General features: G+C 38.1%; 1 protein-coding gene and 1 pseudogene across 4 annotated transcripts in view; both read left to right on the top strand.

Moving 5' to 3' along the window:
• Positions 1-26160, top strand: part of MAP2K5 (mitogen-activated protein kinase kinase 5) — a 273895-nt gene that overhangs the window by 62627 nt on the left and 185108 nt on the right. For all 4 annotated transcript variants that reach the window (XM_003929695.4, XM_003929694.4, XM_074392748.1 and 1 more), the window contains exon 9: positions 24513-24552. In XM_003929695.4, coding sequence (XP_003929744.1) covers positions 24513-24552 — 40 coding nt within the window. The remainder of the gene's footprint in view (positions 1-24512; positions 24553-26160) is intronic.
• LOC141583473 (heterogeneous nuclear ribonucleoprotein A1-like) lies at positions 2728-23566 on the top strand (annotated as a pseudogene).

Here is a 26160-nt window from a genome sequence, read left to right as displayed (position 1 = left end):
TTAAGTGTGAGAGCTCTGAGTTTGAATCCGGCCTCTGTCATTAATTAGCTGTGTAAACTTCAGCAAGTTATATAATGTCTTATGCTTCAGTTTTCCTATCTGTAGGATGGGGATAATAATATCTAGGTTGTTGTGAGGTTAAATGAGATGATCCATAAAAGGCTTAGCAGTATGACTAAAACTTATTAAATGTTAACTACTGGTAATGGTAGTACTAATAATAGAAAAATTATTTTGGTTCTGTACTTCCTACCCTGACTTGGCCATGGGACTCTTTTTGATGAACATCTATAAACATCTCACAGAACTATTGTTGTGCTGAATTAACTTTGAGAAATTCTGCCTTTATATTGCACACATTATACGTCTATGTTTTCTACTATTCTGTAGTTGTTTGATACATAATGGTATCTTACGTATTATCTTAAATGATATTTTTAAGTCTCAAAATATTTTTTAATCCTAATTTATTTTTGGATTGCTATAGGACAGCTGGTATAATGTTAAGCCCATTTTACCACTGAAAAAACTAGGGCATGTCCTGGGGCCATTCAGCGGCAAAGCCAGATCTCTACACAGCATTTCTTTTCTTTTTGCTTGGCGTTCTTCCCTCAGGCAGTGTTGTCTCAAGGTCAAGCAGAGTCCATTTTGTTTTCTCGTGTACCCAGCACAGTTTTAAGGATAAAGTAGATCCTTGGTACGTCTTGGCTGAAATGACAGTGAGGAAAGTAGAGGTTTTAATGGGGCTCTTTAATTGAATCTTCCTCATATCTAGCGACTTGGAGAGGCTGTACCACATTCGCTTAGAAGCAGAATACCCAAAGGAAGAAGACTGATATTCAAATGATTAACTTTCTTCAAAATGTTAACACTTTCACTGCTTACTATCTATCGACTCACTGGTCACTGTCTCCTTTTGTTGGATAGTATGTCACATAGACACGAAAGTAATTAACAGGCACAGTTACTTGGGAAACGTTGTTTGATTCCAAAGCCAGTCTCTCAGACTGCTTCCTTGGCATATCATTTGATGGCGTCACTCAAACTCTGGGTCTAGAAATGAAGTAATATTTAACTTGTAGGATTAAGTCATGCTGGGTCAGTTGGCCAGCGATCACTGAAGGATTATCTTCTATATTATTTTTTTCTTAATGCCAGTTATTCAAGCTATGACTCATATTTTCAGCTTTGGGGCCAGATAATCTAGGTCTCAAGATGTTTGAAAACTGAATTTTCTACCTCCAGCTCCTTCCCACAGGATGGAGTAAGAGTCCGATCTGGACTTGAGATAGAATTTTCTCAGTGATACAATGGATAGTATATATACTGCCTTCATGGTGTTTTGAAGATTGGAAGTATATCGTTATTTACGAATTAATTTGAACCTACCTAGAGCCAATAAGAGAAGGGAGGGGATTCTAATTCTCAAAGGTGTTGGTCTCTTCCTTCTGTTGCCTTATCTAAAAAGAGATATTTGCTGGGCAGTGGGCTGGGGATGGTCCTTCGAGGTGGCAGCTGAGATCCTGTGGCTTATTACATTGTGTTTTGTACTTGCGATATGACTGTAGAGGCCAACTAAAACGTTAAGTTAGTGTTTGGGGGCTGAAATCATATTAACTCATTAGAGTAACATGATTTATTTAATGAAAATTAGAAACACTGATGGTCATTTATATAAAATGAGAAGTTGCTTAAATTGTCTAATTAAATGCTGTTTACTTAGTAAACAGAATATTTCAAAACATTGAATTCCTTAGGAGAAACAGAATGAAAAGAGTCCTCGATAGCGAAAATATTGGGAACCACATAGTACCTAGAAAACCTGGACTTCCTCTTTCACCTGCCAACCTGAAGGTGTGAAACTTGAAGAGGGAGCAAGAGGTCTGGACGCAGCTTCACTTGTGGCTGTGTCAGTGGCTCTACTCCTTTATATATTTTCCCATGATGTATATCTTGTAAATTAACAGTAGTTTTTAAATGGTTTTAAAATTGACCTGAAGGCCGGGCGCGGTGGCTCACGCCTGTGATCCCAGCACTTTGGGAGGCCAAGGCAGGTGGATCACGAGGTCAAGAGATCGAGACCATCCTGGTCAACATGGTGAAACCCCGTCTCTACTAAAAATACAAAATATTAGCTGGGCATGGTGGCGCGTGCCTGTCATCCCAGCTACTCAGGAGGCTGAGGCAGGAGAATTGCCTGAACCCGGGAGGCGGAGGTTGCGGTGAGCCGAGATCGCGCCACTGCACTCCAGCCTGGGTAACAAGAGCGAAACTCCGTCTCAAAAAAAAAAAAAAACAAAAAAAAAAAAAAAAAAAAAAAACAACCTATTAAAATTGACCTGAAAGCTAGGATGATGGTTTGATTTATTTTGACTTTAAATTTCTAATCACATAAAGAGTCTTTTCCTTGCAGCCAAGATCATAATTTAAACACGCAAACAAGACATCATCCTAATGCAAAATTAAATGTTTGTATGTGACTGGATTGCATTATAATATCATGTGACAAGCAAAGATATTAACGTTTTCAGAAAATCAATGAATATTTGTCAAATAAAATTAATTATGTATGTTTCCTTCTCTCCTTCTCTCAGCATTCACTGTTACAGGTTTGTTTTGTATGATAATGTGTATTGTATTGATTCGAAACTAAGGAATGAACCTGAGCTCATGGTTCTCTGTACCTTTCCCACCTTTGCTTTTCCCCACCCCTCCATGTTCCTATAACTTCACACATGCTCATATCCATTATGGCAATGATGGATTATTGGCATTCAACCAACATGACAGGATGTCACAGGTCGCTGAGCAGAGATTTTCAGACTCTGTTTCCACACGAATTAACTATTATTGAAAATGTTTATTGAGATTGAAGTATTGATCATTTTCTGCTAACCTTGGCTTAAGGGAAGGAAGAAGAGGCAATAGTGTTTTTGAAAGACACTAGATTTCATTTTTTAAAATCTCATTTATTTAGCCTTTTTTTCTTCCTGTTTTATAGCCTTTATTGTTTTATTGCTTGGAAAAGGGTGTCTTGGTTTAATTTTTTATGACAGTATAATTATACTTCAGAAATGCACTTGATTGCTATGGGTAACAAAATTGTTCTAGTATATTGGTTTGGCCAATATTGCTATACAAACAACTTTTCAGTCAGTTGAGTCTGGTAAAAATCAATACATTATGGTAATATTTCAAGTAAGAATTTGCTGAATCTAAGTGTTTCAACCTCATCTCCTTTCAGAGAAAAAAATAGTTTTGAAGTGGCAAGGCTTCTTTTTAATGTTTTAATAAAAATCTTCTATTTATAAAGACATTTAAAGTCCCCAGCAAAAGTGGTTGTGAACAGGTAAACATTACCTTAGCAAACTTCTGTGTTATGGGGTGGAAGAGATCTAGTTTCCATTTGAAATCTATTCCCTGCCACACCAAGAAGGCATAACATCAGGGATTGACATAGTGTCTGTCACTTTTGGATTCTGGATTCCTGTACGTAGTTCTGGATGCTGAGTTTACAGACATGTGGACGGTTCAGAGAGCCCCCAGAGGAGCAATGGAGAGAATAATGAGGGATCGGGGAATTGTGCCTGTTCAGTCCCTCATTCATCTGTCCCGCAGCCAAGTTCTGAGCATGTGCTGTGTGGAGGATGCTGTGTCAGATGCTGGGGACAGCTCAGCCTTATAAAACTTGTGTCTGGATAGATGCAGAAGTTCTGTCCCCAAGTACGCACAGGACCTCACAGTCTGGACCTCCTGTCTATGTATGGTGCACAGATCTGGGGGGCTGAGGAAGGAATGATAGCTTTTACCTCTTTCCTCAGGAAGGATCAGGAAAGGCCTCATGGAGGAACTGGCATTTGAGCCGAGAAGTGTTTGAAAGGGATTGGCTAACTTTTCTCTGAGGAAGAGAAGATTAAAGGGCTCCACGACAGCTGATTTAAAGTTGGAAGGGCATTTCTGTAGATGAGGAACAGATTGACTTTATGTTCTTCTGAAGACTAGACAGAAATTGCCTGTCTTGAATGTCTCTTTGACAGTCAGCTTTTGGCTAGAGTGATTAATATACTCTTTCTGCTCTTCCTCCCACTGGGTTGTGTTCCCTGGAGGAGAGTCATGTCTAGGGTATCTAGGTGGGAGTCCTTACAGGGCCCAGCATGGTGCCTTACCTACTGTAGGCACTTAGTGAGTGTTTCAGGGATTTACCTGCAGAGGCAGATTCTTCACAGTGTTAAGGATGGACACAATGTGTTGTTCATTGCTAGGTGACTCTGGGAAGTTGTGAACTCCTCTCCCTTAAGCAGAATGATGTGGCTGTTGTTCAGAACTGCTGAGAAAAGAATTCCCACTTAGACTTGGACATGAGATGACTGCACAGGTTTCTCCCAAGTCTGAAGTCCCAGAACTGAATTCAGCATTCAGTTACCACAAAAATCATATGTCAGGTGTTGCTTCATTTTGTTTCGTATATGTTCATTTATTCACTGAGCATCCCGTCAACTGTGCCGAGGACTGTTCTTAGCACGTGCAGTCCAGTTGTGAACAAGATAGGCAAGGTCCCTCTTCGGAGCTCACACTAGTGGGGCACACAGTAATCAAGACAATAAATACTGAAGTAAGATTCTATCAGACTTTGCAAGTTCTATAAAAAATGTAGAAGAGGTGCTCAGAAAGACCTGAGGAGGTGCTGTTTGAGCTGAGACCTAAAAGACGAAGGAATCGGTTAAGGCACAATGTGGGAGAAGAAACCTATAGGCAAAAGTAACTACTCAGGCAGAAGACCTAAGATTAAGATAGACATGAACTTGTGTGATTGGAGTAGAGTAAGCTCTGGGGAGGGTGGAGAGATGGACAGGGCTTGATCACTCTGGGTCTTTTAGTCCTTGCAAAATCCTTGCTAAGTAGGTAAGTTACCTGCTTTTTAATTATGAGAAAGATAAAGCTTGGAAGGGCTAAGTGGCATGCCCAAGATCGAGTCAAGACTAAAACTCAGGTCTTCTGACACCTGCTTCCCAAGCCAAGGTTTTTCTGTTTGCCATTCAGTCTCTGAGTTTCCTAATTTTTGACCCAAATTATTTTTGGATGGAAGATATAAAATCAGGATATAAATGTAAAAGTCAGTGATATATCAACTTGAGGTGTTCATTTTAGAGGCTTTTTAGTAGTTGTTAAAATAACCATTTCTTGGCTGACAGTTAAGATAACATAACTTGTTATCTGGCCTACCCTTTGGGTCTCCTTACTTACCAAAAACTTATAATTAAATAATTGAATCTCTGGATTAATTATATGGTTGTGCTAGTGGAGGTGGTGTATTTCTTGATTTATAAGACACATTACATTTTTTATAGCTATTTTACAGTATTTGATGTGTTAGAAAATTGTAGTCTCTTGGTTGGCATATTGCACGAGCAAATATTTGTATACCATAGCATCTGGGGTATTTACTTAAATTGCTTTTTTGGAAAATAATTCACTGGAAAGTCCAAAAGGCATTTACTGTGTATAACTTTCTGCCACAGTTTTTTTTTTCTTTGCTCTGTCATTGGTTACTTTGATGTAGGAGACCATGTTTCTGTTAAATTGCTGCCTTACTAGAATGAAATATGTTTAGGTTCTTATTTGTACACTAACATTGAATTGGAGGAGCAGGTTGTAAAATTATAGGGGGAAATGGCAATAGAGATTCAGGTTGTGGGTACTAAGCATTAATTTTCTTTAAATGAAACAACATTAATTTGCTTTTTAAATGTGACTTTATATCATATTGTCTTCTTGACCCTAAAATTTCCATACTATTCCTTGTCAGTATGGCAAAAAGAAAGAAAAAGAGAGTAAAGTACTGCTATTGCTAGAAGCAGTTAATGGTTTTTGTTTTGTGAATTTAAAGAATAAAATGAAAAAGGTTCATACAAAATTAGAACTTGCTTTAGGGCACAATCAATATTGCATTTTAACAAGCTTAATGTACTTGGAAGATATGTATCGTGTGAGGTTCTCAAACATACCGATTCTATTACGACGGATAACTATAGCAGCAAAATGTAACAATATACTTAGTCAATAAACATAAAACTCATTAAACCATAATTAAATTTTCAGAAAAGTTATCTAAAAACTATGAATAAAATATATTTTTACGTGGCCTTACCAACAGAATATATATAGCCAATGAAACTTTGTAAGCGGTAGAGAAAACCATACATCGGATAAAATTATAGAATGAATTTTTACCTTAGTTAAAGTTAAGTTCGTGTACACTGTTTATTTCTTTTCTCTTTTAACTTCTTTTGGAAGTGATTCTTAGTATTTGCAGAGCACAACAGCTGGGGTAACTGACTGAAGGGACAAATGAGAAGTTGCCCTGCTCTTTTGCAGTCTCAAGGGAAATGTTTCAAGGACCTGCCTGCCTGCATACATGCAATATGCAAGAGGCACTGAGAGGCACAGTGGTTGTGTTTACGTTTCCACAGTGGGCCCCAATCACAAGCCTCGTGTTGTGGTCCCAGTTGTGTGAGAATGTAGCTGAGCACAGTAGGTATTGCCATTCTCATTTGATTTATGAAGAAACTGAAACGCAGATAGATGAATGGATTTCCCTGAGGATTCAGAGCAAGTCAAAGATAGGACCACCACTGAAACCCAGGCTTTCTTATTTCTTAGTCCATTCCTAGTAAATAATTACAGGTTGGCTCTATGAGATGCTAAAATAAACAGAATATATGCAAACCCGAGAATTTCTGCCAGCAGTCTCTAAGCAGATATACTTCAATTGTACTTTGCATTTTTGTTTTGTGCACCAGGCACATGTATCTTATAGAAGACCCATATGAACACATAGCTGTCGCCCTTCCTCCTTCCTTCCCTGGAACTTGTAATCTTTGAATAACTGATTAGCCCAATGTCAGAAATGTTTATGCTGATCTCTGAACCTCAGTCAGTTGAACAGATGACTCCCTGGAAATTTTATCTTTGGTTTTCTTTTTTTTTTCATTGCCGTAAGTTTGTGAGTTAGTTTATGAGTGTATTTAAATCGTTTCTGGAATCTAAATATTCTGGGCCTGCTGGTCTTTATAAGGAAGTTAGTTTCCCTCCTCTCACATAGACCGCTTTCTGCTTTCTCCTCCTATTTATCATATTTTAAAAGCATATGTTACACTGTTAAGTTTTAATCTTCTAAATGGATTGGAGAATAGCACCTTCCCTTGACTGACCTCAAAGGATTTTAAAAAAACAGAATGTTACTTTATTTTTGAGGGAGAATGTTCTAACACAGTTTACGTATTTTTGGAATTCAACAAATATATCTCAAAAAGAACATTGGCAGAATTGAGTTTAAAGTCCAAATACTTTCCTTTTGTTGTCCAGAACATAGCTCATCAACGTAGAGGCACAATATCATGTGCGGGGAAGTCACCCAGATGCCTTATTATTATTGGTTTAAAGATGACTGTCCCTCGATGGTATAAGATATGGTAGTTTGTGTTGTTCAGTTTTTATGTTAAAGGAAAAAGTCTCTCCTGGTTTCTTTTGACCCTAGTCATGATATGCCCATTTCATGAAGTCTTTTATGCACAAAAGTGCACAAAATGAAGATAAAGTGCCTCTCTCTAGCCTGACAAAAGCCATTTCTTTGCAGAATGGTAGCTACAGCGAAAGTAAATAAATGAATGGACAGCAATCACAGCCTAGTTGATGAAACTGTTCAATTAAAGCACAGGCATTTACATGGTGTAATTTCCCTAAATTGCCAATGAGCCCCTTTAGACACAACCAGTGTTCAAATTGATTTCAGCATTGATTTTGGCTGAAGCTGATAAATTTCTGCTTGTTAGTTAAAGTAATTTTGCAGAAGACTTTGTACCGTAGTATTGAAGTGTTCATTTAGCTGATGGTTAAAAGAGGAGTTATTTACAGAGGCCTCTACTGTTGTTCTGAGATGGGACAATTCCCCAATCATCTTTTACTTTTAATTTTTTAGGCTTCAGTGTACCAATCAATAGGTGATTGAAACTGATTAAAACTTATCCAACCAGCTGCCTATGGCAGTTTAATTAGAAGCTGGATGATTCTTAAATTAAAGTTGTCTTATTTTCATTGCAAAGCTATCTTCCAGAAGAGTAAGGGACTAACAGTGCTGAAAACTTAAAAGATTGGCTTCGCTAAGGTAGCTTGCAAATGTTAAATCACTTCATAGTTATTCCTAAGACAATTCAAAAATGTGTCAGAGAGTTTGCTTTTATGGAGATTAGAAGTAATAATATGCTTACATGCCAGCCAAGGAATGTTTGTTTCATTTGGTCGAAGAGATTACCTGTAGTATAATGATATATGTGAAAGACCAGCTATTTGGGTTATATCTATTATTTCATAAGCAAGATGAATGCTTGAGCTTATTTTTAAACACTGTAATGCAGGGTGAAACTAGCCATCATGATATCCTCTGCATCTGCCCCCTGGAAACCATCAGCTTTGAATTTGTATTTTTATTCTTTGGAGGTCTTGATGAAAATAAATCTCTATTGAGTGAAAAACAAATATTTTTTTATAAGTCCATGTTGACTTGTCAACAGTATTGTGGACAGGATTATAGAAGAGAGATTTTTGCTCCTCCTCAGCTCCCTAGGGAAGCTTCCCCATAGTCATTTTATCTAGTGTGGGACAATTTCTTGAGTTTTTAATGGAAATGGGTTAATATTTTCTTCATAGGGGACATATTACATCTGGTATTACGGGGAAGAAGGGAAGAAATGGCTCACTTTTCAGAGGTGCATTTACTCTTTGACCCACTAGGGTACTATTTAGTGTTCTAGAAGAGGTAATTTAGTAAATTGTACCCCAGTGGCCTGAAAAAGTTAATGCAGGTCTGAAAAGTGAGCCATTCAATCGATTTTCCCTATTGCTTTTAAAAAAGCAACACTGACCATATCCGGAGAATGTTGAAGACAACTGAAATTACAGGATCTAGAAGCAACCAGTTTATTTTCACACAAAGCTTGTTGGGACATGGACAGGATTTGGCTTCGGAGGACCAGAATCTGCTTCCCACTCCAGTGCTTACAGAGAGGAATCTTGTAGCAGTCAGTAATCTCACCAAGCCTTGGTTTCCTCATCAATAAAGCGGGGATAATAATAATATCTACCTCACAAATTTTTGTGCAAATCAAATAACTTCACTCTATGTAAAATATTTTGTTAACTATAAAGCACAATAGAATATTAATTATTAGAATAAGGAGATTTTTTGAAGTAGCTGTTTATGTATCTGATTTTGGAAAGTAATTTGTTCTTAGTTTTCCCAGAAAATGTAAGCAGAGATTACATGGTTATCAAGTTGTTTCAGGAGAGTTCCCTAGCTAGTTAATCCTCAAGGTATTTCTATTTTCCCCCCACAAATATTACCTAACTATTCCATTTCTTTCCTTCATTCTCATCATTAGGATTTATATCTCTTGCTGCTCTGTTTGCCCACTACATTCTTTAAGAATCCTTGATCAGGAGATCAGTATGACTGCAGCTTCCTTGATCTCAAAGGTATTCAGACCATATATTAAAAGACATTATTCTGGTTGATGTGGAGAGTGTTAAAGACTTGAACCAGGTCACATCAACTTATGGAAGAAATACAGAGATAGTGATGACCACATTAACTCTGAGGCAGGTGTGGGAGTAGAAAGGGGAAGAAATAAGCAAATGTAGAGTTAGAGTAATTTTCTCTTGAAAATCTAACCTAGCCAAGTTCCCCATATCATAGATTAGGTTGATTTATGAGCCCTGTGTACAGTCAGTATCTTGAAATTAGTATCTGTGACCTAATAACATATTTGACTTGAGACCTGAACAGTATGAGGGGCTCTGTTTCTTTTCTTTTCTTTCTCTCTTTCCACCCTTAGATGGAGTTTTCGCTCTTGTTGCCCAGGCTGGAGTATAATGGCATGATCTCGGCTCACTGCAACCTCTGCCTGCCGGGTTCAAGTGATTCTCCTGCTTCAGCTTCCTGAGTAGCTGGGATTACAGGTGTGTGCCATCACGCCTGCATAATTTTTTGTATTTTTAGTAGAGATGGGGTTTTGCCATGTTGGCCAGGCTAGTCTTGAACTCCTGACCTCAAGTGATCCGCCCAGCTCAGCCTCCCAAAGTGCTGGGATTACAGGTGTGAGCCACCACGTCTGGACTTTTCAACCACAAGTTATTTTGCAATCAGTAGTCAAGCATCTGTAACGGGTTTTTAGGCAGAAGGAAGGTTGGCAAAGACTGCTGTTTGAACTAGTACAGTTTACATAAAAGCTTCTTTTTACAACTGCTGTTTACTTTGGAGTTCCTATTTTAACAGCTAGAGCCTGGCTAATGTGTTTATTATGGAAGGCAACAACTGTCAGTGTTGATTTCCCTGACACTATTTGAAGTATTTCTGTGGATGGCTATTTTAGTAAGTGACAGTGTACTAAAATTTTGAAGTTTGGCCGTTAGTCCTAAATGTGTTAATAATATCTACCTTCAAATAAACCTACTAAGTGAACAATTTCTAAAAAGACCAAGTGATTAGAAGATTAAATTTCAATTTAAAAAATTAAATTTATTTAACATTTAAAAATTATATTTTTCGTTAGCTGAACCACAACTGGTTTACATGTGGTTACTGAAACCATATCATGGCATTAAAAGGTGACATCTAGAGGGTTTTTAAATTAATCTTACAAGATACTAAAAGATTTTTGTTTTGTTTATATCAGTATTTGTATACTCATGCACTTTTATATGGCAGATAAGTGTTTTGCTTGTTTTGTATTGTGTTCAGAGTTGTTCAGCCTTACAGTCTTTTGGAAAAATGTAATACAATCAACTCTCAGATTACTTGTTTTAAGTAGGAGACTCATAGTCTCGTGCTGTAGGTATCTCCTAATAGTTTAACCGTCTCGATTTCTGCCATCTCCTTTCTTTTTGTTTTAGTTTTCCTTTATGCCAACACTATAAAGTCTTTGAAATTGGAAACTTCTAAATTGAAGAAAGACTTCTATCTTGTTATTCTAAATTTACCTGAAAGCAGAGACTTTTTTGGTGAATAAGTAAAATGTCATACAAAGAGCAAAGAAGCATCATCTGTAATTATAGAAACTGATGATCCTATAGTATATTAGCTTTAACAAATGTCATATGTTTTAGTAAGGTAGTAGATTTAATAATTGAACCTGAGTGTGACCAACTCATAACTTTCTGTGCCAATGAGGAGAATTAAGAATTGCATTTTAGACAATGGTTTCTCTTGTCTTGATCAAACTTTTTCAAAATGAATCAGATCTCAGCTTTCTTTTCCTTTGTCTGTTTACCTCTGCCCCGTTGTCTGATGGACGTCCTGTAAATCCCTAGGGCATTCAGAGAATAGAGAATCAGGGAATACAGGTTATCTCGCAAGCTGTGCAATCTTTGCATAAAAAAGAGCTGATGTTACTATTTGAGAGAGGGAGCTGTCTCTGCAGTGAGCTAATAACAACAAATACATTTGTAACTTTTATTTATTTTAAAATAGACTTTGCTCACCTTTTTTCTTGTCCAGGGAACAAAATAATGATCACTTTCTTTCCTGCTTACCTAGAATAAGACCATCCCTTTTTAATTACTGGTTATTTCTTGAGCCAAATCCTAACCATTGCTTTCACTATTTTAGTGACTGGATTATTTTCTTAGGTTTCCTAACCATTTGGAGAACCTTTCAACAATTGATAACACTCTATTAATAATTCACGAAGTAATTGTGTCCCTCTTTTCACTAATCTTCTTTGAAGTATGTTATGTGAGAAGTAGAATTTAAGTCAGTGGCATTTAGTTCACGTAGTTAATGAAGGAAGTGCCCTGTGTCCTTCACAGAAAGTGGTAATACTGTCATTTCAGTTTTCCTGTTTTGCCATTGTGATTAAAAGTCATTTTACATGCAATTATGCTCCAGGTCTTTTCTCCAAGAGGCAAAGAAAGGGGTATTTTCATACTCATTTTTATAACTATTTTGCTAATAAATTGACATTTATGACATAGGGTATTGTCAGTTATGCTGAAATCTGAAATATTTATAGTCAGATTATGGGCCAGCCTTCCCATTCTTTCTTTAATTATATCCTACCTCACAGGCACTAGAAAAGCACATATGCTCCCTATTATAAATTCTTTTTGCTCATAATTTAAAATAATTTGATTGGAATATGTTTAGAAATTAATACACAGAATACTGTCATAGAAAATAGATGCCTACTTTAATTATATGAGATTGTACCAGCTTTATCAGAAAATATATGATCAGCTCTAGGTTATTTATTTTGTGAATAGGAGTCAGCTGGGATGATTCATATTTTTTTGTTTCTCCTAGAATTTGAAATTCTAGGCATAAATAATTTTAGTAAACATGGTAAAATCCAGATGCAATTGATCTTATGCGTGGCATAAATTTCTGTGGGAGTCCAGATGTTGGAATGTGAACACAGGTTGTTTCTCCCTTATGTCCTTTGTGGACTTTTTAAACATGTTATTTTTACATATTTACTTTTCTTACTTTTTATTTATTTTTTGATACAGGGTCTTACTCTGTCACCTAGACTGGAGTGCAGTGGTACAATCATGGCTCACCGTAGCTTCTACCTCCCAGGTTCAAGTGATCCTCTCACCTCACTTCCCAAGTAGCTGAGACCACAGGCATGTGCCACCATGCACAGCTATTTTTTTTTTTTTTTCATTTATTGTTGAGGTGAGGTATCACCTATGTTGCCCAGGCTGGTCTTGAACTCTAGGACTCAAGCAATTCTCCCACCTCAGCCTCCCAAAGTATTGGGATTACAGATGTGAGCCACTGTGTCCTGTCTATTTTCCTTACCTTTAAAGATTATTATACAAATTCAAATTATTCTTTGTAATGATGTATCTTTTAATAAATTCTCATTAACAGTTTAGGTGAAGGTGAGCACACCTCTAACCCTATATGTATTATACTAGACTCATCTTTAAAATTTCAAAGAGTAGATAATATAATCAGTCAGATTTGTTCCCAAGTATTGTTTTTGAAATCAGTCACATGGTTTTTGAACACTTTGTGCAAGGTACTTCACTTGGCAGTGGGGAAGATAGAGCATCAACTTTCATGGCCTTGGCAGGGACCCCATTCTTTGGTGTCTGTCGTTAGCTTACTGTTTGTACCTTCTCATCTCCTTTACTGTTTTCTTCTTACCTTTCTGACCTCTGAATTTAGAGAGCCTCAGTTCCGGTCCTTACATCTCTTCTCTGTTTAATTCACTTCCTAAGTGAGGTTGGCTTTACATGTCATCTGTCTGCTGAGGAAGTCCAAATGTATGTCTTCAGCCCTGGCCTGTGTCCTGAATTTCAGACTCATGTCTGATTACCAGTTGGATGTCCTCTAGGCATTTCAAAATTATCTAAAACTGCACTCTTGATTTCTTTGGAAACCTGCTTCATTTACAACTTTTCCCATCTCAGTAGTTGGAAACTGTATGCTACAGGTTACTAAAGACAAAAACTTTGCAGTCCTTCTTCATGCTTCTTTTATTCTCATATTATATATATTTTTTTCCACAGCTCTTGTGAGTTCTTCCTCAGTATTTCAAGAAGCTGGTCACCTTTCATCATTCTTTTCTTGTTTCACTATTCAAAATCACTGTTACTGCTTGCTAGGATTTTATTGCAAAAGCCTCCCAAGTAGCCTCCCAGTTTCTATCCTTGCTTTCCTGCAATGTGTTCTCTCCACCCAGCAGCCAGAGTGATCTCTTTAAAATATTAGGTCTCCCCTTCTGCTCATGACCTCTTATATCACTTGGAATAAAAGGTAGAGTCCTCACCGTGGCCTAAATGGCATTACACACTCTGTTTTCCCATTACCTTTCTGACTCATTTCCCCCAGCTAGCCCTCTTGCTTATTCCACTTCTGCATACATGTCAAACACACATTTCCACCTTGGGCTTTTGAACTGCTGTTTCCTCTACCTGGAATCCCATTCCCCTAGATGTCCGAATGGTGTGCTTCCATACTGTTCACATGTAACCTGAAGAGAGAGGCATTTCCTGACTTTCTCCCCAACCCTAATATCAAATAGCATGTCCCTACTCTTTATCAGTCTCTGCATCCTTACCTTTATTTTTTTCAATGCACTTACCACCACCTGACATATTGTATATGTATTTGATTATTGTCAGTCAGCCCCTATTAGAAGGTAAGCTTCACAAGGTCAGGGACTTGGTCTCATTTGTTCTCTGCTGTATCTATACTGCCTAGCTTATTGCTTAGCAATCAGAGACATGCATTAAGTATTTATTAAATATATAAATTAAGGATCTAATCTAAGAGGAATATATCATAATCTGTGGTAGAGATTGAGCATATAGTAATGAATAAAATGGAACTTGACCCTGCCCTTGAAACTTAGAGTAAAGTAGAAGATAATGTAGACCCTACATTAAGAATTTACAGCAAGGGTTGGGCACGGTGGCTCATGCTTATAATCCCAGCACTTTGGGAGGCCAGGGCGGGTGGATCACGAGGTCAAGAGATCAAGACCATCCTGGTCAACAAGGTGAAACCCTGTCTCTACTAAAAATACAAAAATTAGCTGGGCATGGTGGTGCGCACCTGTAGTCCCAGCTACTCGGGAGGCTGAGGCAGGAGAATTGCTTGAACCCAGGAGGCGGAGGTTGCCGTGAGCCGAGATCACGCCATTGCACTCCAGCCTGGGTAACAACAGCAAAACTCTGTCTCAAAAAAAAAAAAAAAAAAAAAAAAAAAAAAGGATTTACAGCATAGATTTACAGCATAGTTAGGTAGTTAGAGCCTACAATATAGTTTAAAAAGTGGACACCATGCCTGTAATCCCAGCACTTTGGGAGGCCAAGGCAGGAGGATCGCTTGAACCTGGGAGGTGGAGGTTGCAGTGAGCTGAGATTGTGCCACTGCACTCTAGCCTGGGTAACAGAGCGAGATTGTCTCAAAACAAAAACAAAAAACCACTACTAATAAATAAAGTATATACCTGTGAATTTAAATAACTGTTGAAGATAAACAATAATTTTTAACAAGAACTTATAAACCAGTAGAGTAGTTGATTGCAATGAATAAATGAAATCACAGGGTAGGAAATCTAGAAGGTAGGGAAGCAAGCAGAAATAAACGAATGGAATACAATTGAATCCAGAAAGGAATAAAATGAAAGAAGGCGTGGTGACCATTTAAGTAAATCTGACTGTATAAGACAACGATAGTACTAATTTCACAATGAAGTGAAATGAAAAGACTGGACAAAATAATAAGATGAGAAGGGCTTGATTGAAGTTAAAACATTCTAAGATTTTTATATTGTTTAGGAGAAGGATATAGATAGCAATTGACTTTATATTTTGTCATGTCAGATAGGATTGTTAAAAATAATATGGGTAAAACAGTGAATAGAATGTGTAACTTCGAAACAAATAGATGGACTAAAGGGAGAATAATTCAGTACAATAGAGGAAGAGAGAAGGCGATAGGTGTAAAGTAAATGAATTAGGTGCTAGAAATAAGTCCAAATATATCAGTAATTACAATAAATATAAGTAGGGTAATATTAGCAGCTAATAGATTGCATTTTTAAAAATATAGCTGTTTGCTATTTTAGACTATATTGGGAGAAATTTCTACAATACCAAGATACACACAGCAAAGTTGAAAGGGTGGGGGAAGATACCTGGCAAAAACTAATAGAAAGAAAGCTATTGTGGTTATATTAACATAAGACAAAATAGACCTTAAGGCAAAAAGTATTACTAGAGAAATGTTATGAAAATACAAATGTTTACAACTGAACCATAAATACCGTGTATTAATATGAAAACTCATGAGATGCACCAAAGTAATTCTTAAGGGATAGGTTTATATACACCTTAGTAAAGAATAACGGGGTATTATACACTGAGCATCTAACTCAAGAAAATCAGTGAGGTGGGACAGGGAGTAAACCCAAAGAAAGTGAAAGGAAAAAAATACTAAAGAACAAAAGTTATTAAGTGAGAATTCAAGAAACAATTCAACAAAACTAAAAGCTGTCTCCTTGGAAAAACTTACCAAATATAACAGAAGATAGGAGTAACAAAATTAGGAATAAAAAAGAAACATAATTCTAGACACAGCAGCAATTTTAGAAAATAGTAGGATCCAATGAATAACTTTATGACCATAAATTTGAAACACAAAATGGGCAGTTTCTTAGAAAAACTTAATGAAATTGTCTTAAAAATAAAAACCAAAATAGATCTAGAGCAATTAAGAAAATTTAAACTTTCAAATATTTAATGATTATTTGTAAAATGTGCCTGATGTCATTTTAGGCACTGGAGATAATAGCAGTGAACAAAAAATACCAAAAGTCTGTGTTTTCATGGAGCTTCCTTTGTTGTGGTGGGAGACATAATTAATACGTTTATCAGGTATTGCTAATTCTGTGAAGAACAAAGAAAATGGCCAGGCATGGTGGCTCAAGCCAGTAATCCCAGCACTTTGGGAGGCCAAGGCAGGCGGATCACCTGAGGTCAGGAGTTCCAGACTATCCCAGACAACATGTTGTTTCTACTAAAAATATAAAAATTAGCCAGTTGTGGTGGCACACCCCTGTAGTCTTAGCTACTCAGGAGCTTGAACTCGGGAGGCGGAGGTTGCCATGAGCTGATATTGTACCACTGCATACCAGCCTGGGTGACAGAATGAGTCTCCATCTAAGGAAAAAAAAAAAAAAAAGTGAAGGGAGAATGTGCTGTTTTATGTAGGAAAGCCAAAGAAACAGTACAGGACCTGAAGGAAGCAATGGAGCAAGCCAGGTATATATTAGAGAAAGTGACCCAGGCCTTAGAAGTAGGTGCAAAGGACCTGGGGCAGGAGCATGTTTGGTGGAACAGAATTGAGTATGGTGTATAAGGGAGACTGGCAGAAGCAGAGATCAGTGAGGTAACCAGGGGCCAGATGATGAATTTTTTGCAAAGACTTTTGATTCTGCAGTTAGAAATCTACCCATGAAATGGAGATGAGTATAATTACTTCCACTCATAAGATTATAAAGTTAATGAATTAAATGGATGTGGATTTCTTTTTTTTTTTTTCTTTTTATTTTTTTTTTTTGGTAAAGCACTATCCAAGTGTAGTAGTAATTTGTCAAATATTTCATCCAGAAGTAGTAATTTGTCAAACATTTATGAAGGAGCACCCACCATAGGCCAGGACATATGCTAAGCATAAAGAATACAAAGATGATTAAAACATGGCAGTACTCACTGCCCAGTATTGGGGACAGGCACATAAATACTTTTCTGTAGTGTGCTAATGGCAGTAATAGAGCACATAAGGTTTGAAGAGTAGAAGTACCATTGAAGTTTAACTTTGTAGCGTTTATAAGATAGCTTATTAAAAGGACGTATATAGATATTTTTAGGGTAGCTTATGTTTTCCTATTTCTTAACCCAAGGAGAATGAAAACTTGGCCTTCTCATGATTGTTTAGTGATGTTTCTGCTGAGATGAATACCTGGGTGACATACTTACCACACCTATCTGTAGTGTGAATAAACTAACTTATAGTAGTGGGCAATACGTAAACATGGTAAGAAATCTAGAAATTGGAACGTGGTATATCCATAGCATTTCAGATGGCTGTTTTAATTCTTTGTCTCCAAAGTTGGTTCAATGTGAAGTAATACTACTCATTAGTTTTTCTTAATAAATGATATATTGCAAACTTCTGCCATTTCTTTGTTGTTAAAGCTTTATTAGAGGCTCATTTGTAGAGCATATAACCTAACTGGCACGTAGACACTACTACTCTTTCAGTCTGTTTTGGCAGCTTTCATTCTTAAATCACTCAGCTAGTCTGAAATCTTCCTACCTTCCTAACATTTCATTCGTACTTACGAGTCCTATACATATTATCTTATTGGATCCTCACAACTCTGTAAGGTAGAGACTGCTTTCTCTATTCCAGACTAGAGACAACTGAGACTTGGTGAGGTTTACTGACAGTCAGGTTCACATGGTTAAGAAGCAGCAGAGCTGGGATTCGAGCTGTCAGTGACTTCAGAGCCGACCCCCTTTGCCCTTCTGCCTCCCAGGATAGATTGGCAGTGATTGCAGAATGCTTCCTTGCCTGGAGCAATTTGGACATAATGGTCTTTAGCCTGATTGAAATAGGTCAGTACCTTTGTAAGTTTTGAATTATGTGTTTCCCTGCCTTGGAATACAGGTAAAAAAATGAAACATCACCATCTAGTTCCTTTAGGTCCTAAAATACGCATGCTGTGTCGTGGTTCCAGTCTTGGCTTTGCACTGACTGTGTGAGCTTGGATAAGTTATTTAACCTGGCTTTTGGGTGCTTCTGCTATAAAAGAAGGGGATTGGATTAAATAATTTTCTCTATTTTCTACCAGCTCAATAAATTGTCTGATTCTGTTCTCTACCAAGATTAAAGATTAAGATCAACTTCTTTGGTCATCTAGAAACTATTGTTCCAAATGAAATAAGAAAGTATGGATAGTAAGTACTTAGACCAGGCTAGTAGCTTTTGCCATCCTAAAGTGTATGTGTTGTGTGCTCAATTTTAAGGGCTGGGACTGTTCCCAGAAGGCCTGTGCCATAAACAAATGGAACACTCAAAAACTAAGCACTGAAAATATCTCATAAAAATGCTTCCTCCATGCACTCGTTGGAACAGGTAATTACTGTGGCAACAACAAACTAATTTGAAGTGTTAGCTGTTAATTAAAACATTGCAGAGGTGTATAGTTTGTCTTTTGGTGTAACCAGAGCCTCCATTCAAACTTCATTAATCACTTTACAGTTAATGTGTTGAGGGAGGTCAAGACAATTGAGATGCAGTATCCGTTGAAAGTAAACAAATTCCTTTTCTCTACGTAAATACCACTTGCAAAGTTAAGGGACACACTCGACTCATGGCTGGCATTGCCTTTGTCATCCACTTCTTCTTGATGATTAAATGTTAAATTGGTACTGTCATTGCACTGTAAACCAAACCACATAGCGTCTTTATTGCTCGAAATCGAACCCAAACTTCCACGGATGAATTAACGTGCGTCATAATTAAATTATCAAGCCTCCCCTTTTAATTCAGTTGGAAATAGGAGACCTTTCTTTTAGAAAAGAGATCGGCTTTCTTGACAAGCTAATTAAGTTGCCAAACTGTCCAGCATGGTATGTATATTAGACTATGTGCTAATCATTTTCTTACCGCTGCTGTTTGTCTCAAACGCCCAGGTGTTGCTTATTCAAAGTACCACCACTGGTCTTTTTACAACTTTTAAATCCTTGTGTTTACATTTAATTATTTGTCTTTATATTTCAGTTCTTGGTTACTGAATCTAATACATAATATTTTTTAAAGTTGGAATTGGAAGAATCTGTGATGTGGAAGGGGAAAAATAATATATCACAAAATCTTACGTATTCTGTTACCTGTATTTACATGGAATAAACTTACCAATTTCCTTTAAATCACATTTCAGGTCGTATTTACAAGGAATAAACTTGATCATTTCCTTTAAGTCACATTTCAGGCCGGTTGCTGTGGCTCACACCTGTAATCCCAGCACTTCGGGAGGCTGAGGCTGATAGATCACCTGAGGTCGGAAGTTTGAGACCAGCCTGGCCAACATGGTGAAACCCTGTCTCTACTAAAAACACAAAAAATTAGCCAGACATGGTGTTGGACACCTGTGATCCCAGCTACTTGGGAGGCTGAGGCAGAGAACTGCTTGAACATGGGAGACAGTGGTTGCAGTGAGCCAGAATCGTTCCATTGCACTCTAGCCTGGGCGACAGAGCAAGACTCTGTCTTCAAACAAACAAACAAACAAACAAACAACATAGGATTCCACTTATAAAATGTGTATCACTTCATACAAAGTCTAAAAAAAATATTTAGCTGGGCCCAGTGGCTCATACCTGTAATCTCAGTGCTTGGGGTGGGAGGGTCACTTGAGGCTTGGAGTTTGAGACCAACTTGGGCAACATAGCAAGACTTCATAGCTTGAAAAACTTAAAAGAAAATTAGCCAGGCATAGTGGTATATTCCTGTCATTACCAGCAATTTGGGAGGCTGAGGTGGGAGGATCACTTGAGCCCAGGAGTTCAAGGTCACAATGAACAAATAAGATTACAGCAAGGCCGGGCGCATTGGCTCAAGCCTGTAATCCCAGCACTTTGGGAGGCTGAGGCGGGTGGATCACGAGGTCAAGAGATCAAGACCATCCTGGTCAACATGGTGAAACCCCGTATCTACTAAAAATACAAAAATTAGCTGGGCATGGTGGTGCATGCATGTAATCCCAGCTACTCAGGAGGCTGAGGCAGGAGAATTGCCTGAACCCAGGAGGCAGAGGTTGCAGTGAGCCGAGATCGCGCCATTGCACTCCAGCCTGGGTAACAAGAGCGAAACTCTGTCTCAAAAAAAAAAAAAAAAAAAAGATTACAGCAATACGCTCCAGCCTGGGAGACAGAATGAGACCCTATCTCTGAAAAATAATAATCTAATAATAATGGACTAAAGTTTTGTTATTTTCTATTTCTTTGAGACAGAGTCTTGTTCTGTCACCCAGGCTGGAGTGAGGTGGTGTGATCATAGCTCACTACAGACTGACCTGGGCTCAAGCCTCCCCCCTGCCTCAGCCTCCCTGTAGTCTTTACAAGGGGAATATAGAGGACTACAGGGACACACCACGATGCCAGCTAATTTTTTGTTTTTATTTTTGTAGAGACGGGGTCTCCCCATGTTGCCTAGGCTGGTCTTAAACTCCTGGGTTCAGGTGATCCTCCTGCATTGGCTTCCCTAAGTGCTGAGATTACAGGCATGAGCCACTGTGCCCAGCCTGATTAAAGTTTTATAAGTAGTATTTAGAAATACCAATGAGATTGTTATTTAGAGAACATCTTTAGACATTTTCAAAGGTTAAATAATTATTTGGTAAAGTGAGTAATTGTCACCTGATTTTTGTAATCTTGCTTTTCCTTTAATGAGATACTTGAATTTCTGTATAATTAATTGATATTATAAAAGTTGTTTACCTTCCATAACTGCCTTGACCTTTGTCCACTCAAGTAGGAAAAGCAAAATGAGTAAGTTCTTATAACACCCATATATTTTGATAATTATATACATATGCCGTATATATGTAGTTTCTTAGTCTTGCCTGAATTTGTAACATTTTACATGTAAACAATATTACAAATACCTATAGGATCTTAACTAAATCATTTCTATAAGTCAGTCACCTTCAAAAAACTCTTGTCTGTGATTGTTAAACTCTGTAAATTTAGTAAAAAGTATTGAATGTACCCTTAAAACAAGTGAATGTTATCATATGTAAATTATATCTCAATAGAGCTCTTAAAATTTTGGCAGTCCTTTCTGCCTGTGGATGCCACAGAGGAAACATCGTTAAAGTCTCTCTTCCCCCTGCCATCATGTCTAAGACCGAGTCTCCTGAAGAGCCGGAACAGCTGAGGAAGCTCTTTATTGGAGGGTTGAGCTTTGAAACAACCAATGAGAGCCTGAGGAGCTACTTTGAGCAATGGGGAACGCTCACAGACTGTGTGGTAATGAGAGATCCAAGCACCAAGTGCTCCAGGGGCTTTGGGTTTGCCACCTATGCCACTGTGGAGGAGGTGGATGCAGCCATGAGTGCAAGGCCACACAAAGTGGATGGAAGAGTCGTGGAAACAAAGAGAGCTGTCTCAAGAGGAGATTCTCAAAGACCAGGTGCCCACTTAACTGCAAAAAAGATATTTGTTGGTGGCATTAAAGAAGACACTGAAGAATATCACCTAAGAGTTTATTTTGAACAGTATGGAAAAATTGAAGTGTTTGAAATCATGACTGACTGAGGCAGTGGCAAGAAAAGGGGCTTTGCCTTTATAACCTTTGATTACCATGACTCTATGGATAAGTGTCATTCAGAAATACCATACTGTGAATGGCCACAACTGTGAAACTAGGAAAGCACTGTCAAAGAAAGAAATGGCCAGTGTTTCAGCCAGCCAAAGAGGTCAACGTGGCTCTGGAAACTTTGGTGATTTTTGGCTTCAGTGGGAATGACAACTTTGGTGACGGACGAAGCATCAGTGGTCATGGTGGCTTTAGTGGCAGCCGTGGTGGTTGTGGATATGGTGGCAGTGGGGATGGCTATAATGGATTTGGTAATGATGGGAGCAATTTTGGAGGTGGTGGAAACTACAATCATTTTGGCAATTTCAATAATCAGTCTTCAAGTTTCAGACCCACGAAGGGAGGAAACTTTGGAGGCAGAAGCCCCTATGGTGGTAGAGACCAATACTTTGCCAAACCACAAAACCAAGGTGGCTGTGGTGCTTCCAGTAGCAGCAGTAGCTATGGCAGTGGCAGAAGATTTTAATTAGCCAAGAAGATTTAATAAGCCAGGAAATAAAGCTTAGCAGGAGAGGAGAGCCAGAGAAGTGACAGGGAAGCTACAGGTTACAACAGATTTGTGAACTCAGCCAAGCACAGTGGTGGCAGGGCCTAGCTGCTACAAAGAAGACATGATTTAGACAAATACTCATATGTATGGGCAAAAAGCTCAAGGACTGTATTTGTCTAATTGTATAACAGGTTATTTTAGTTTCTGTTCTGTGGAAAGTTTTCAAACAGAGGGTTTTAATGTAGATTTTTTTTTTTTTACACCCATGCTGTTGATTGCCAAATATAATAGTCTGATCATTATGCTGAATAAATGTTTTTAAAAAAAATTTGTCAGAGCAACCAAATTTTTTGAAAATGATGTTTCCATGTTGGTAATAGTGGATTATGTAAATTTTGGTTTTGGTTTTGTTCTAAGAAAGGGGAAGTTCAGGGGCCTGTTAAATATATTTTACAACTGTGTAGGTGAAGATGAGGAATTCCTGAGGCACTAACTTCTGTTCCCCATTTTCCCTATGCCATTCCCATCATAACACTAACCAGATGAGAGGAAGAGCCATCTGATCTTGGCCAGTGTATAAAATTCTCTACAGGGCAAGATTTTTAGTTCTTCAAAACTCACTTGCTTCCTTATATTAACATTTTCATGGGCTTGCAATAACAATGTTTGTTTATGTATATGGTTTATTTGGAAATTTTTATCATATAAAAATGTGTTATAGATTGTTTCTAAATAATGTTCAGAATATCTAGTCCCTACAGTATGTGTGTAAAGGCCACGTTTCATTTAAACATAAAAGGTTTAAATGAAGCTGGGCGCGGTGGCTCAAGCCTGTAATCCCAGCACTTTGGGAGGCCGAGGCCAGTGGATCACGAGGTCAAGAGATGAGAATATCCTGGTCAACATGGTGAAACCCCGTCTCTACTAAAAATACAAAAAATTAGCTGGGCATCGTGGTGCGTGCCTGTAATCCCAGCTACTCAGGAGGCTGAGGCAGGAGAATTGCCTGAACCCAGGAGGCGGAGGTTGCAGTGAGCCGAGATCGCGCCATTGCACTCCAGCCTGGGTAACAAGAGTGAAACTCCATCTCAAAAAATAAAAAAAAATTTAAAAAAAAAGGTTTAAATGAAACTTAAGCACACTCCTGTACTCCTAGCACTTTGGGAGACTGAAGTGGGAGCACCACTTGAGGTCAGCAACATTCAGTCTGGACAACATCCAGAGACCCTGTCTCTAAAAAAAAAAAAAAAATTACAAAATACCTGGGCATGGTGGCATGTGCCTATAGTCCTAGCTACTCAGGAGAATGAAGTGAGAGGATCACTTGAGCTGAGGAGTTTGAAGCTGCAGTGATCTGTGATTATACAACTGCATTCCAACCTGGGTGTCAGAGTAAGCCCCTGTCTTAATCAGTCAGTCACTCAGTAAGATAAGCAAACACAAAAGGTCTTGATGGATAGTAATGATATTTTATTTCTGTAAACCTTGTTCTCATTCTTTTTCATAAATGAATAAATTTATATTTCTTGATTTAAGTTATAGTTAATGTTACTTTGAGCTTGTTTTGATGAACTGTTAGGATATAGTTCATCTGCATGTGTAATTGAAAAAAATAAGCAAAAAATAAGCAAAAAAATTGAAAAAGAATAAAAAGCAAAATGGCTATATATACTGCTTAACATAGAGCTATAGAGAACCCACACACACTGTGATAGTCAGAAGGGTCTGGAGCCGGAAGACCTAGGTTTGAGGTCTCATTCTGCCAATGGTTACTTTGTGCCATTGGGCAAACTGTTTAACTTCTCTGTGCTTCAGAATTCTCATCTATAAAAGGAGGATAATATATCAGCATTACCTCGGAGAGTTACTTTAAGGTAATGTATAGTAAATCACTTTGTAAACCATTAAACTCCATATAAATGTAAATTACTAATGTTGTTAGTGTTCTTTGAAAGTACCATGTATCCCATTGCTGCAGAAATGTTTGGATTTACATTTACGTCCTTAACCGTTTTGTAGATTGTTTAGTGATCCCAAGTGATTTTGTTTTTTTTCTTCCCATAGAGCATATCATGTCCCGAGCGGCAAAATATTAGCTGTAAAGGTAAGCACTAGATATATTTTATGAGATTCTTAATGTTCACCTCTTTCCTTTCTCCTGTTAGCATGAGTCACAGATATTGTCAAAGAGGAGATAAAATTGTTTTAAGGTTTAGATGGTAGATAGAGAAAGCTGTGGCCCTCTGGTGACATTCAGACACCTGAAGATCTTTTAAGTAAGCCTTAAAATAGTCAATTGTAAGCTCCGCGTATTGTGATTCTTCCTGGCAAGAGGAGAAAACTTCTATGTCACCTGCTAAGTGGCTTTACCTTCTTCCTTGTCATGCAGCCCCAAACCTTCCTGGTAATCCTTTTCCTTCTATAAATACGCCACATCCTGTGAATTGCTATATCCTGTTAGAAATTTTCCCTGAAATATATCCATTTGCTACTTTCTTTCTATTCTCATTTCCGTTGCCATGGTTTTGGATTGAGCTCACATGACCTCCTACCCGAACTTTTGAAATGACTTCCTCACCGTACTGTCAGCCTTTTCTTTTCCCATGCACCTTTCACTCTCCCACAGATGTGAGAAGTCAAATCACAGATCTGACCATCGTCTTGCTGACTGCCTTCCTCAGTCATCTACAACATAAAGCTTCAGATGCCTGCTTTCCTTCTGACTCCTTTGGCATACTGAAATACCCAAGCACCACACCTGCCAACAGAGTCAGGCTACACACAACTCAGGGATGTTCCAGGCAGTTACCTAGGATGCTCCTCACTTGTTCCCTTGCAGTTGATAATTCATACTTAATCTCTGCCAAACTCCGAGATCCCAGTTTTGCCATACCACTTTGGATTTAATCTCTGCCACTGCTAGTACTTGATCTTCCCATCATCTTAAATCTCAGAGTTCCCTAATGGACTCTGTCTTTAATTGCGCTTCTGCTTGAACTGTTTACTACCAACCCCACAGAACCTCGGACTCAGCTAACAAACTGGTCAGGCCTGCCTTGCCCCTGACCTTCCCCACAAATTGTTCAGGCTCTCTACGTATGGATCCCACCTGCCTTTATAAACATGCCCTCTACTTTGCCAGTCTGTTACTTCCTGTCATGACCTTTATCTCCAGTTTCTGGGCCTTTAGTAATAAAAGCTTTTATTTTTATTATTTTGTATTTTTTTAAGCTTTTATTTTTTGAGTGACTACTATATGCCAAGTATTATGCTAGATTTTTTTTTTGGAAACGGTCTTGCTCTGACATCCAGGATAGAGTGCAGTGGCATGATCTCAGCTCTCTATAGCCTCTATCTCCCAGGTTTAAGAGATTCTCCCACGTCAGCCTCTTGAGTAGTTGGACCACAGGTGTGCATCACTGTGCCTGGCTAATTTACACAGTCTCACTATGTTTTCCAGGCTGGTTGCGAACTTCTGGGCTTAAGTGATCCTCCTGTCTCAGCCTCCCAAAGTGCTGGGATTATAGGCATGAGCCACCATGCGCAGCTGTGCTAGATGTTTTATAACTATTATATTTAATCCTTAAAATTACATAGTAAGCCTGTCTATTTTAGATTAGGAAACTGAAACTCAGAAAGCTGAATTATCAAAGATCACAGAGTTGGAAGAGGTAGGACCAGGATGTGAAGTGTCCATCTGCCTCCAAAGCCG

Source organism: Saimiri boliviensis, chromosome 2 (assembly GCF_048565385.1).
Source record: "Saimiri boliviensis isolate mSaiBol1 chromosome 2, mSaiBol1.pri, whole genome shotgun sequence".
In the NCBI taxonomy this organism is placed as follows: domain Eukaryota; kingdom Metazoa; phylum Chordata; class Mammalia; order Primates; family Cebidae; genus Saimiri; species Saimiri boliviensis.
This window is presented reverse-complemented; position numbering and strand designations above follow the sequence as displayed.